At 37.5% G+C, this 14851-nt stretch overlaps 1 protein-coding gene across 1 annotated transcript in view; it reads left to right on the top strand.

Annotated features, from left to right (window-relative positions):
* TMTC2 (transmembrane O-mannosyltransferase targeting cadherins 2) overlaps nucleotides 1-14851 on the top strand; it is a 233832-nt gene that overhangs the window by 128791 nt on the left and 90190 nt on the right. The window contains exon 3 of the mRNA XM_054631557.2: nucleotides 7467-8295. Within this exon, the coding sequence (XP_054487532.2) occupies nucleotides 7467-8295 (829 nt within the window). The remainder of the gene's footprint in view (nucleotides 1-7466; nucleotides 8296-14851) is intronic.

Genomic DNA, 14851 nt, shown 5'->3' with positions numbered 1-14851 from the left:
TGTTTCTCTTTGAAATGTTGTAGGTTTTAAAGCTTTACTAGAAGAATTACAATTAAATATTAAAAAATTGAAAAGTTTTTCTTTATTAGGAGTATAGTTTCAAGACTACTTTGCTGCTGGCTCTTTTGACATATTTTAAAAGTACAAGTAAAACAAAACACCTTGATTTTTTTTTCAGTAGGCAAACAGAAAAATGGCAAAACCCGCACATAAGATGCTGGTTGTTATCCTTTATCCACTCTAAAATCCTTTTATCCACTGTAGCAACTGACTGCTGTAAACTTGATGGGCTTCCAGCTGATAGCTGCTACACCTAGAGAGGTTGTTCCGTCAAACCTAAACTTGTTATTTATCCCATGTGCAGAAGTTGGTTATTGATGACGTTCTTCTAGTTGGTGGTAAAGTTGCTTAGTCGTTGCTAGAGGCTTAATCTGGAATTTAATGACATTTTGGTCATAAAATCCATTGGTCACTATTTGTCTATTTACATTCTAACAGTGTGTGTTTTCCTCTCACTGCATATTAAACCACTTCATAGGCTTTAATTTTCCTTTATTGCCCTCTTATTAATTTAGAAAACATGAAATTACAATTTTTTGTGTTAGGTTGGTAGGATTGCAGTCTGTGCTCTTTGGAGCCAGCCAGCTCTTTGTTTCTTTTTCCATAAGCAGGGCAGAACATGGTATAGAAAAGGAGAAGAAGCAGTTAAGAAGAAAAACTGCATATCTATCTATTCCAAAAGCAGAGCTTTAGTAAATTGTATTGTCAGGTCAGATTTACTTAATGTGACAAAGGAGATATAAATTATATCATGAGCCTTAGCTGTTGCTACTCATTTTCATGTGTATTTGTTACTCAAGAGGATGGGCCAGCTTTTGTTTTCCCAGGTACAGCTTTTGTGTTCCCTGTGAGACTGGGGCAAGGCTTCCTTTCTCCTTGGGGCTCTGCAGGTCTCCTGATCCATTTGCTCAGGTGTAGAGCTGAACTGTGCCCCCCACCTCAGCTGTTCCACTCATCTATAAGACTGACCTGCTTCCTTGTAGTCTGTGTGGCAGTGGTAGAAGGAAACTGATTCCATTTTACACAGCTGGAATCTTCCTTTGGTTCCCTTTGAACTTAAACAAATTACTGTGTTGTGTTGCTCTATTCAGTTCCTTTTTTATTTCAGAAAGATCTGTGTTGGAACCAGATCCTTTTAGGATTTATTAGTATTGAGAAGAGTGGACGGATTACTTCACGTATCTCGGAGGATGTGCTTTCATTTGTAGCCTCAGTACAAGTACAGTGTTTACCTTTCTAGCTGTGGTTTAATAGAGTTGTTTGTGATCTGTGATGATCTCTTATGCTTCTCTGAAGATGAGCCAATTACTTGCTCCACTTCTCTTACTTGTGTACCTTTAAGCAGTGTTGCCCCTGCCGTTTATACAAGTTTATTTTTCTTAACATTTCTCTGTTATTTCAAAATAATTTTGAACGTACTTGTGTGTTCAGTGAGCACTCAGTGTTTTGTCTAGTCTGGAAAGTGCAGCACTCTTCCCTCGCTGTAAAACCTCTGAGTGAGACAGTACTTGTTAAAGGAAATGCAGGTATGATGACCAGCTGCCTACCTGTGCACTCGTAACAGTGATGCTGGACAGCTCAGACATCCCTGAGCAATCTGGCAGTCCAGGAATGTCTTTTGGTCCCAATGTCTTTCTAATCTCCTGTGTAAAGTTCTTGCTGCTGCAGATAGATGGAATAACTCTGGGTAGATAGCCATAGCATCACCATTGTTACACAGCATTTAGTTATGTGGACTTACAGGAAGCCTTTCCTCGCACTGATCGTGAAGTTTTATCAAACTGCTATATATTCATACTGTAATTGGCCAAATATAAACTTCCTAACAAGGGTTTGAGTATTACAAAGTAGGCATTCTTTATTGCAGTGCTGGGAATTTGGAGGATCCTTCCACTAATTCAACATTTCCTGATAGCTGGGTAAACAGAATTCTTATCATGCACACTAATCATTAGCTATCCCCACTTACTTGATATATATGTAGTACATTATTTATGTAGTCACAGCCCTTATCAGAAGTCCTTTTATGGTTCTTTGGGGTCTTCTTTAGTGGTCTTCAGTGCCCAGTGTCCTATTCAGGTGGCTTTTCCTTGAGCCCCACTTTTAAGTGTGATATCATTGTTTTGCTTTGTCAGCTTTGCAGAGCTGAGCTGGTGTCCTGCTTAGGTTTTGCATGACTTCTGTTGGCCTAAGTTATCTTTTATCTGCTTCTCCAAGGCTTTGTTGTTGTGTTCTCCTGTCTGTATCAAGTCCTTCTGCTCTTGTACTATCTCCAGTCATTCCTGCAGATTCTGATCTTAATGCAGTCTATCTTTTCCCCTGTAGTCCTTATAGCTATTTTTCAATGGAGAGGTTAGAGTCTTTGTGAGTTTGGATTTTTTATTTTATTTTTGTTTTGGTACTTCAAAATCCATATTAAAGAATGAAGGATTTTAGAGTAAGACTTTGGCAATTTTAAATGCTAGTATTTATAACTCTAATTAATGTAAGGCAAGTCAGTAGTAATAATGACTGTTTAACTTGTGCTACAGGCTAATTACAATAAAACTATGTACAGATAATCTTTAGCTGTTTTGTGAATGCACTTCCTTGTTGGAGAAAAATTGTGTGGGGTCTTAACACTAGAATTAAATGTCATTAAATATGCACAGTTGATCCCAATATTGGAAAACCTGTTGACAGAGTTCCAACTCTGAGGTAAAACATACCTTCAGGTCAGTTGTTGCATCACCAGTGAATATGAGTAAACCTCATTTAGTGGGTCATGCAAGCAGGAATTAACAGGGCAGGTGGTCAGGCAGCGTTAAAGGCCACTTCCATCTCAGTACTGTGGCCCAGCAGGAGTTGTAGCAAATAGCTTCATTCCTGGTGGCGAGCTGTTTTTGCATTGTAGTTTGGCTCCAACTTGGCAGATCTGTTATCCAGGAACCTCTACCTAGGGTGGGAAGAAGATGCTGTAAGTCTAGTGATCTGGCAGCATTTTAGTGCTTTTGGAAGTCCCAGTTTTCAAGCCAACATATATTTAAGGAACTCTAATTTGGAAAAGAAACTCCTGTGAGTAATCCCTGATGACACATCTTCTTTCATCACTGTATCTCCTGAGTTCTAAGAATAACATTTTCTGTGTGATGATTCTGATTTCTGGACTGTCTCAATCATGTGCCATATTTAATGCTGTTTGTGAAATGGACAATGTGAGGTTAAAAGAAGAGTGTCTTTTGAAAATGCTTTGGATACCACTTAGGTGATGACTGAGTTTTGGCAGTGGCTGCCCAATTAAGAAATCTGCTGCAGTGCCTTATTTAAGGGCAATATAATGAAGTGAGGAATTAGGATTTAATGCAAGGGAAATGTGCAATGTGGGTGGGTCATGCAGATGGATTTTGGTAGGGGGATGAAAAAGGTTTCTAAAGTCAGAAAGACTAAAATTGCAGTGGTGGTACTTGCCTGTTAGCAGGCAGGAGATATGTTAAATCTGATCTAAATCAGTGCTCATTTTTTTCCTCAGATGAAAATGGCTACTTATGAAAGGTTAGAGGATTTATGGGGGTGTCAAAACGTATGGCAGATGGGCTGGATTAGGACTCGTGAGTATAGTAATCCAAATCCTTTCTGCCAAGCATTACAGAGGATCTCTTCAGCTCCTGGACTGCACTGAATGTACACAATCAGATCAGAGTAGCACAGGCTGTCAGGAGGCTCAGAAGAGTTACTAGTGAAAGTGCTTGTCTGAGCAGAGTTCATTTTGAAAGCACTTCCTTTGCAGGCAAAAGTCTACTGGGGTATTATTTAATTTTAATAAATTGCTGGAATGATTTTCTTCCAAAGCCTTAAAGAAAGTAAAGCAAAAATATGTGCTAAACCTTTATCTTTGACTATATTAGCACTGAGGGATAAAAGCTATGCAAAAATCATGAATGTTGAGAGAGGAAAAAAAGGAGAATGAATTTGTCTTTCCCTTCTGGCCAATACTGTCTGTGAGATTGGAAAACTGAAAACGAAAAAAAAAAAACAGAGAAAGGAAAAAGGCATCATAATTTTAATTGTTGTGACAGATGTTTAAGTGTTAGGGACAGATTTTTCTTGCCTCTAGACTAAGCCTCCTCTGAAATCTGAAAATTCACAATGGTGTGTCAGTGTTATACATGTTATTGCTAACTGTCCTTAACTTGCAGGTAATTTTAAAAGGTTGTAAAGCTACTGACTATTGAAAAGATCCATGTGTGAAATCTGGGGAAGAATGCAAACCATTTTTGTCTGAGGCAGCAACAGGAAATTTGCACTTCACTCCTGATGTCAGTTAACTGAGTTTAAGAATCTACCAGAGCTCAGTCTCCACTTGACTAGTGCCTTACAGCATGATGAATAATGATGATTATGTTGAGGTGCTAAACCTACTCAGATATCTCTGAGCTCAATGAGTGAGTGCTTAGATATTTCATTTGAAAATCTTGTAAAATGATTAAAAAATAGTAAAAAAAAGTTTTGCTACAGCATGACACCAATCATGTATGTGGATAATTTTTGTTTCTTTGTAAAACCTACAAGTGTGAGGATCCAGATATTACAGACCTTAAATGTAAAGCTTAAAAGAGAGGCTGCAAATAGTTACTCCAGTGGTGAAGACTGATTAGCTCTAAGCTACAGATTGTTAACAATTTTTGGGTTAGAAGCAAGAGACAAATTTCTAGTTGTTAGTATTTGGTTAACATATGAGAAAGACCTGAAAATTTTAGTAGGTTTCATTATTATCCATGAGGAATAGCATATTTGCACTCATGTGGTTTTGTCAGAGAACTTTGTAATGTGAACTTTCTTGACATTTAATTGAAAAGTTCAATGGTTAGGACTTCAGAAAAGTGAGATTTCCTTCCAGTTGTTAAGTAAGTATTAACAAAATAACAAAGCAGCCGAATCAGTCTATGGAAGCTCACTTTTCATCTGTTAATCAAGTTTCACTTCCTTAATATTTGGGATATCTTAATCTTTCAAGTGGTGCATAGCCTTCCAGAATAGACTATTTCTAACTCAAAGAAACAAAAAATACTATCTTTTACTTTCCAGCTTCTTTCTGTTTTAGCAGCCTCTTCATAAGAGATTCATAAGAAGGATGTATGAGAGAGCAAATAAGTCATGCTTATTATTTGAGAGTTGTTTTATGTGTATGTTTGAAGGAAATGAGTTTGAAAATTATTGAGCCAGAAGGGTGGACAGAAAAAATGTCATGTAGAAAACTATGATGAGAATGAAAGGACAAGTTAAACTTGGGACATGAGATTTTACTGTGAGGACATACATGCAAATCCATGAAATCTGAATAATCTTTTTATTCCAAATGTAAACTTAGTTGGGAGTTTCAGTGATAACAGTGATAACAGCTTTATATTACACCGTTTTATAACATTATAAGCATTTAAATAGTTTTGGCAGGCATGGATGAAACTGTATGTGAAGTGAGTTGTAAGGTATTACCCAGCTTACAAATAAAAGTAAGTTGTTCTAATAGGCTTTCCAGGGAAAGTAGTTATCATGATGCGTAGATGAGGATTTTGGCTGATATATTACCAAAACATTGTGGATTATCCAGAATGTAAAAAAGCTAGTAAATCAAACTGGTATTAATATGGCAAATTAAATCTGGACCCAGGCTTTACTTTGTGTATAAAAAGTGCCAGCATTTTTTACATGTTCACAATCCAAGTGCATGAATGTTCCCATTATAAATTTGTTAGTTCCCTACTAATGCCTCCATTAAATTCCATAATGTAGCATAACTAAATTAATGAATCTAACTGATGTTTAATGTTTTAAAGTTCACAAGGAGGAACTCTGTAGAAACGCGAAAATGTATAAATTTCTTTCTGATACATTAAAGATAAACTATAAATTATCATTAATAGAATGCGTCTTCTTAGGAAAATATCAGTAAACTGTAGAAAACTTAGTAATTGACCTAAAATGGAGCAACGCAATCATCTGTAATTTATGTTATCAAGGGTTGATCCCACCCACAAAGAAGAAAAATTAATTGTTTTGTAGAAATAAGATAAAGCATTCTACTGTTAGGTTCTGCTTCTGAATAACTAAGTAAACATTGAATAATCATCCCACAAATGTGTAGTGTGAGATGGAAAAAACAAACCTAATTAAATGAAAAATTATTGACAAATAAATCTTTGTAATAATGGGGAAAAGATAATCAAAGCACTTAATCTGTATCTGTAACTATTTGGCAAATAGTTTTTTTTTTTTCTTTCCTTACAAAAGGCATCTGAGAAATTGAAATATAAGAACCCCATATATTTTAGCTTTTACATAGAGAGAGAGTAATGTAAACCAGCTTTCATTTAGGGTGCCCATGTAATCGAGAGCAGAGCTTACCCAAGAAGCAGCTTCTGCTGGAAAATGTTCTGCTACTCCATAAATAAGTGCAGATCCTTCAAGTTGCTAGCATGATGACATTGGTAGGTGGAGTGAGCTATGTGCTTCCATAATTTTACTTAGAGACATATAAAGATGTGAAAAGTTTTGGACCGTTTATTATGGTGTGCTTGAGGAAAAAACCCCGATGTGTTGTTTGGCTCTGAGATCACAGAATTGTTAGGGTTGGAAAGGACCTCTGGAGACTGTCCAGTTCAAATCCCCCTGCCAAGGCAGGGTCACCTAGAGCAGGCTGTCCAGGAACAAATCCAGGTGGGTTTTGAATGTCTCCAGAGAACAAGAATCTACAACATCCCTGGGCAGCCTGTTCCAGTGCTCTGCTACTCTCAATGTAAAGAAGCCCTTCCTCCTCATATGGAGGTGAAACATTTTGTGTTTTATAGAAAATGAAGTGGGAATTTGGAGTAGGTAGAGCTGAAATCTCCAAGTTAATAGGTAGGAGCTAGCAGACCTAAATATGGAATCTGTGTCTGTTTTCGTCTCTTGCTTTCTTGGAAATTTTAATTGGTTCTCTAGTGAAATGCCTCGAGGAGAGACTTCGATTGAAGAAAATGGATCTGGAACATCCTTCAGACTTTAAATCTAGCTAAGGCAAACTTGTGTTTCGGTCACAGCCAGAAGATTATATAGGATCTAATGTAAGATTCCATAAACTCCTCTAAAATAAGAGTTTCAAAAGCATTATACAACTAAATCTTAAGCAAGGACTGACAGCCCTAAAATATCTGAAGGCTTGACTGTGATGCATTCTTGATAGAGCTTAAATGAAAGAGTAATTTCCTTTAGTCTGTAGGTCAACAATGTACCCTAACATGGTGCGATCCAAATGTCAGAGATGGAGATCTATTGTGTTTGTTTCCATTACTGAAAAAGAGTTCTATCAGATATTTTCTTGATTCTTTGTTGTGTATAATTTACACAAATAAATACCTAGTGTTGATTTATGCTTTTTCTTTTTCTTTCAGAGAAAAAATTTGACCCTGTTCTTCAGCATTGGATTATTGACCTCCTGGGGAACTGCACTGCTGGGTGTTCGCTTGTACTGGATGGGCAACAGGCCCCCAAGTTTTTCTAATTCTGACAATCCAGCAGCTGACTCAGACAGTTTTCTCACACGTACCCTGACCTTCTTTTACTTACCAACCAAGAACCTCTGGCTGTTGCTGTGCCCAGATACCCTCAGCTTTGACTGGTCTATGGATGCTGTGCCTCTTCTAAAAGCAGTCAGCGACTGGAGGAATCTACACACTGTGGCCTTCTATGCAGGACTCCTCCTCCTTGCCTACTTTAGCTTGAAGGGCTCCAGCAATGAGAGAGAATTCAATGGGAAAACTGTAATGAATGGCAAGCAAAATGCTAATGGGCATAGCTGTCACCCAGAGATGGAGTACAAGACACTGGAGGTGAAGTCAAGCTTTGCATCAAAAGAAGAGAATGGCCTAAAAAAGCATGAAATTCAGAAACTGCAGCTTCCTTCAACCGAGAACATTGTCATTCTGTCTCTCTCTTTGTTAATAGTGCCCTTCGTTCCTGCCACAAACCTGTTTTTCTATGTTGGCTTTGTAATAGCAGAGCGTGTGCTGTATGTTCCTAGTATGGGCTTCTGCCTGCTGGTTACAGTAGGTGTCAGGGCCCTTTATGTCAAAGCCCAAAAGCGCTTTCTGAAGAACTTGGTTTTTTGTTCCACTGCTGCATTAATTGTTTTCTATGGACTCAAGACTGTTGTCAGGAATGGGGACTGGCAGAATGAGGAGATGCTGTATAGGTCAGGGATAAAAGTAAACCCTGCTAAAGGTAATTTTTGCTCTTTATGGTGAATGTTTTACTTATTCCTGTCTATCTTTGCCTTTGAATTGTCTGATTTTACTAGCAACATCTAAAGAGAATACTTTAAGAAATGTAATTTTGAGTTGCAGTGGTATGTCCATCAGTAAAAAATGGGGAAAAGCAGGAATGTGTTTTGATTAGGTGTTACAGGTTTGGCATTGACATGGAGAAAAGGAGACCCTAAGGTAAGGGGATACTTTCTTTTTCAGTAGTATTAGTTCTGTGTTTTGAAATTAAAGATGCATTATTAGTATTATAAAGCCCACCCTGGTGTTTTTCCATTTGGAATCTGGTATATAGCACGCTAATGAACATTTTTTGTGAGTTAACCAAATGTTCTGTTTTCTCTGATTAGAAAATATAAGAAGTAGTAAAGGACAGCATCAGGGAAGTGCTGTTCCTTTATTTCATCTGATGCAAATAATGTCAATACTACATAATAAAAATGAGGAAATGAGGTCAGTATAATTCAGCCTAGGAAATTACTGTAGTTCCCCTTGCCTACGAGTACTGTAAAGAGTTATTGTCAAATACTTTTGCCTTCCTGCTCATGTGTAAATATCAGCTATTTGTAACATTGCCCATCCACGTCTCAAAGGTTATATCAATGCTGTGATGAGATGTGACTACAGCTAGTGTAAAGGTATCCAAACAGGCAGTAGTAAACCTGCCAGTTTAGGTATCAGTAACAATGTTTAGCTGTAGCTGTGTGGTTTCAAGCATGTATGGCAGATCCAGCTTGGATCCTGGACTCCATGCTGCCTGGCTGTACTGCTCCTGGCACAAATGCAAGTTTATATGAGTGGCCAAAATATCACCTGTGAGTGCAATGTAGACATTGACTAAGCCTTCCTTATTCACACTTCATCAGAATTGAGAAGGATTGCTTTGCCTGTCCGTGAAAGAAAAATTTGACAGTGCTTGAGTACTTGAGTTTTTTCAGTGCTCTGCTCAGAAACTCCTTATGTAATGTGAAGTCATCTGCTAATAGACTTGTGCATTTTGATTAGACAGCTGTATCATGCCATTGTCTAAAAGCTGTGATAGTAAGAGGCAAATGCAGGTGGTTCCTGTGAGCTGATAGAGAGTGAAAAAGTAGATTTGACAGATAAAATGCCCAGCAAAGCAGCATTTTAGTAGTTTGTCAGTCTGATTTTGTAACTCTTCTTCATATACTTTCTCACCCTAGGAAAATTACTGAACTTGTTGCTGCAGTAAGTGAGTTTTTAAAATTGTGAACAAGCACATCCCATTTGTTTTACTTTTTTTTCAAAACTAGCACAGGAGAGCAGGAAATGAAGTAACTGAACAGCGAGCCAGCACACCAGAGTGATTATATGAAGCTCTGAGAGGTACAAGTTTAGTGACAGTATAAAACTCATATTAAAACACTGGAATTCCTTGGAAAGAAAAGTGTGTATGCACTTGGTTAGTTAATGCATGTTCAATTTTTGTCCTTGGTGGAGATGCCCAGAGATTATTAGTTGTCTGCTTGCAATGAGGAAGATTTTGTGATCAAAAAAAACACAACATGCTTCTTTTTGCCCAATAGTAGGGTTGGCTGCAGCATTGTCTGGAAATTTGACTACTGGGTATTATGCTCCCAGGAGACAAGATGAGCTGTTTTCATCTACACATCTCAGTATGCACAGACTCGTGTGTACATGATCGTCTGGTTTCTTGCCGTATAAGCTGACATTAAGTGTCTTGTAAGATGTGTAAAAGCAAAGACAGTATGTCATGCAGTGATATAGACATGACTGAGCTGACTTAAATAAATCTGCTCAAAATATCCTGTTAAACTTCTGCTGAATATTTACTAGCCCACATACATTGCAACAAGGCTGGGTATACGACACCCCTAGCTAATGTGACCTGTCACCCAACTCTATTCATTATTGTAAATATTTCTAAAATTATCCTTGGCTTTGACTATGCTAATTTCATTTTCTATTTCTCATATAGTCAGGCAAGCCTGACTGGACTAGACTGGCTGCCAATCCTGCCAAAGCATTAGGAGATCAACAATTCAAACTACTCTTCAGTAATTAAATGAGGTTGACATAGGAAAAACAATTTATTTTTGTTTGCCTCTTTTTTCTAGTTTTATGAATTCTAGTGATAAATAGGCTATTCAGAGAGTGGGACAATGGGCTGCTCAGTCAAACAGTAGAGTGGAGAAGTGTTTTCCTTATTTTTAGGCTACTAAGAAGAAGCTGTCACTCCTCATTTCTCTGCTTTCCTCAGCTTGTAGCAAGTTTCTCCTCAACAGTATTTTCTTACTTCTGAAAATTGTGGAGTAGCAGGATAATTTTCCCTGATAGTTCTGCTTTTTCTCTCATCTCCTGCAAAGAGCTTCTTCTGAACAAGAGCTGCTTCTGTCATAATCTAAAAAGCAATGAGGCATCCCTCGAAAAACTCACGGTGTGGAAACTGATAAAGAAATAGGAATCTGTGAAGACCAGCTTTACTAAAGAAAAAGATGAGTGTTTTGTTCCAGATCCATCTGTATTCTGGTCTAGCAGGCTGAATGGCACTGATGGCTGACTGCTGTGCAACACTGAGCTGATGTGCTGTAGTCATAAGGGCATTTGTTGAGGCAGGCTTTTAGCATGGGTGCATTTGTGTACTAATGTGGCTGAACTGCTTTGGAAATGGAGTTGTCTCATGTGGTGGTGGTTTATTACCAGGTTCTCTGTGTTGTGATATGTGTAAGATTATAATCTTATCTGCTACTGTGGGACTTTGAGGCAAACATATTCAGCAGCTTCTCCATCTTCAATCCTCAGGGAAGAAATGGGTGATAATCACCTCACTGGTACTTTCTTCTGGTCCCTTCAGGGGTACCTTGCAGGCAGTTCAGGCAGAGTCGTGTTCTGCTGCAGGTGAGAAAGCCTCTACTCCTGCAGGCAGCCACAGCCTTTCTGCAGTTTACATTTCTCCAGGCTGTTTTTGTCAATCACTGACAATGTGGGAAAAATACTCAAAAGCATGAGCATGGATTATCTCTTAAAAAAAACCTGAAAATGCACCGTGGGAGAGTTAAGTGAGAAGAAGATGGTGAAGCTGCCTCCAAATTACCCTGTGTGTGCCAGCTTTCCTGGCTGCTTCACTGTTTGGCAGGCAGCTGCCATCCCTTGGCTGAAGGAGTCCTTGTGAGGACTTGGGATGCCTTAGCTTCATCTTTACTGGTCTTATTCTGCTGTTCTGGTGACGACTAGTATTTCAAATAACTTTAAAGTGATCCAAGAAGTACCTTGTTACAGTTTGTCAGCACTTGAGGGAGAAATATGCAAGACTGACTAATTTAGTTTATGGATTCTGAAGTGGGTGTATGCATGTTTTGACCGTAGGGAGGGAAAGACACAAGTGTTTCTATGTTCTGCCTTCAACTTAATGAGCAGCCCAAGTGATATAAAGCAATTCTCATTATCTGAATGTTCTTTTATAGCAAAGGAAGCCTCCCAAAGTGTAAAAACAAACAAAAAAGTTAAAAGTGGGTGGTATCTGTCACATCTTTTTCAGTTAGACTGAGGGTCATTCTGTGGTGATGATTACCTTGTGTTTCATATAAAATTGTAATGACACACAAAATAATTGTGCTTATTATGCCTCATTAACTCTAGTTTTCCCTGTACCAAAAATAGGCTTCAAAAAGCATAATCTTCCTCTGGGCCTTGCAGCCCACATCTGAACATGGAAGATCATTATATATTTTTATAGCTGGGACAGACATTGATTAAAGAAGTAGAAAATAGAGAGGCTTAAACTGCTAGACTGCCACAGAGGTATTAGTTGCTTGGTCATATTTACTGATGAAATTTTAATCACCTGGTGCCATTACATTTGCAAGTAGGCTTTGAGGATCCTTCCAGGAAGGAGTTGACCTGCTATACAGAGCAGATGCTTAACTAAAAATTCACCTCAGTTCAGTGAGGAAAAACAGTTACTATATTTTGTACTAAGCTAGGTAGAGAAACTGTTATTTCCCACAAACAAAAAAGATGCAGTAAAACATTATTTTCCATTATTATTATTATTATTTTTGAATCACTACTGGTGACTGGAAACCAAAGGAATTGAAATATTTTAAGATACAGCATTCTTCAGATATGCTTATTATTAAGAGCTTACGTTATGCTGACAGTATCTCCTCTAATACCTTTAGAGCTTTCAATAGCTATTGCTGTGACACACAGCTTGTTGTTCACTACACATTTTTGTACTTCCTAAGTATAGCAGTGTGTGTCCTAATAAATATCACATTGGGCATTTAAAAATAGTTTGAACATTTGGAATTTGCCTTTCAGTGTTTTGGTGTGTATATTCAAATTTTTTATATGTAGCTTGTCAGTAAAACTACAACCAGTTTTTAGCCCAACAGCCCAAAATATTGCTCTGTACAGTAGTTATTTCTTTTTCCTTAGGCTCATTTAATGTCAATAATAAAATAAACAGTGTGATTAATATAACATTGCACTGAATAGAAAATGTGGGTTTGGGGAAAAAAGGCTTGAGAGAGAAAGTGATTTCAGTGCACAGATTGTCATATAAAACATCAGACTTTAAACATATAAAACCTGCTGATAAGTACACTTAAAAGTTTTGTGTATTATCATTGTTAAGAAGTACCAGTGATATGAGCATACCATCTGGAGTTAGGTATTCATTAATTAGTTTTAGTTTTGCTAATTAAATCTTCTTTAGTCTTTGAAAAAACCACTTTAATCTCAATTTTTTTCTCTGGAATGGAGCTCATATTACCTATTACCATAAGACTAGATTTTTTTTTTTCATGGTTCATGATTGTTTTAAAACTTCTCTGTATTTATGGCAGTATAATATCCATCCTAAGCCAATATATATCAGAATATATAGTCATTATGGTGATTCTTGATATTCTTTTTAGTTAATGTTTTTAGAAATTGTCAGAGAAACATAGTAACGAGTAACAATCCATTTTCCCAATATCTTTGCCAGAACTTTCTGATACTTAAGTCTTTTTAGGCTAAATGTTGCATGAATATTCTCCTTTACTTCTATAATAATTTTCAGCTTTAGCTACTTTTTAAAGAAGGAATTACTTTAAGGTATATCATCTTTCAATAGTGTAAAATCTTTCCAGCCACCAGTAGGAACCTTTGTAACAGCTACTGTATGGCAGATACAATGATTTTATTTAGGTAACAAAATCATAGGTTAGAGTTGCACATTAAAAGTGTCATTTATGATATATAAAGTTATATGGCTATATAAGTCTGTTATGCAGGAATTATGCAGGATATACCATGATAAATCGGGGTCTCTGTTCATAACAAAAACATCAGAATTTGAAGGATAAATGTCCTACGGGATTTTTCAAAGTTCTTAAAATAAAATGGAAATGCATTTTTATCTGCAACTCTTAAAAGCTTGTTTTGGTTTAGGAATACTGCTCCCCAAATCAGTGTCCCCACCCAGGCTCTCCCAAATGCTTTCTCTATCTTGCAGGTGATGGGAGAATAACCTTAGGGTCTGGCTATGCCTGCCAGGGTAGCTGGGACTACAGGCACCACCTTGCCTGGCTCCTGTAAAAAAAATTAACTCTGTTCTGGTTGGAACTAGGACACAGCTTTAAATGAGTTAGCTCAAATGAACGACATAGAATTGTTTGAAAGTTAAATAAAAAGCCTACTCCCTGGAAACAGTTTGGGGCTCTCTAAATGGATGGTAGTGCTGCTCTGGATGATTAAATAGTGTAGAAGGAATGGGCATTTGTAAGTTGTTTGGGAAACAGCCATAGTTATTTAGGGCATTTGAGCATGCCACAGGCAGCCCTCCCTCAGCAAAACAGTCTGGTTATGCCAAATCTGGTGGAGAGCTGAAGGAAAGTGGTTTATAGTTCAATTCAAACTCTGAATTTACTCTACAGTGACAGTGTTCTCTCTTCCAGTTCTTTCGAAGTGCTGTAATTTCCTCTGAAACCCAACTCAGTGTGGGATGTGCTTCTTCAGCAGGATACGAGAAAGCCTGATATTCTTCCTTTATATATGTGTAGAGGTCTGGAAACAAGGATTTATTGTTTTCCACTTGGAGTGTAGTGCAACAGTATCTCTAATCTGTGAATCTTAAAGTGCAGGGGGATAGGAAAGAAACTATTATTAACTAATAGCTAGGCTTTTTTAAAGAAACAAACATGAGACATTGAGCCATGGGCCAATCACATTGTTACTTCTTCCCCTGTCTTCCCCGAGATGCTCTGCAAAATCATTCAACAAGCTCATCTGGGCTAAAAACTACAGTGTAGGGGGAAAAAAACCAAACAGGCCCAGTCAAGGAGGAATCAGCTTTGGCAAGATGAATTTTTGTAGCATATCAAGCAAAATGGCATAAGTTTTTTTGTTTGTTTGTTTTGTTTTTGCCAGAAAATTATAGATTTTATTTTCCAGTTTGATTAAAAGAGAGACCTTTGGTTCATATTTGTGTGTTCTGCAGAATTAGCCTGAGGTTTTTTCAGAGAAAGAGCTACTTCTAATTAGAGGAA

The sequence above is a fragment of the Agelaius phoeniceus genome, chromosome 5 (assembly GCF_051311805.1).
Source record: "Agelaius phoeniceus isolate bAgePho1 chromosome 5, bAgePho1.hap1, whole genome shotgun sequence".
Classification (NCBI taxonomy): domain Eukaryota; kingdom Metazoa; phylum Chordata; class Aves; order Passeriformes; family Icteridae; genus Agelaius; species Agelaius phoeniceus.
This window is presented reverse-complemented; position numbering and strand designations above follow the sequence as displayed.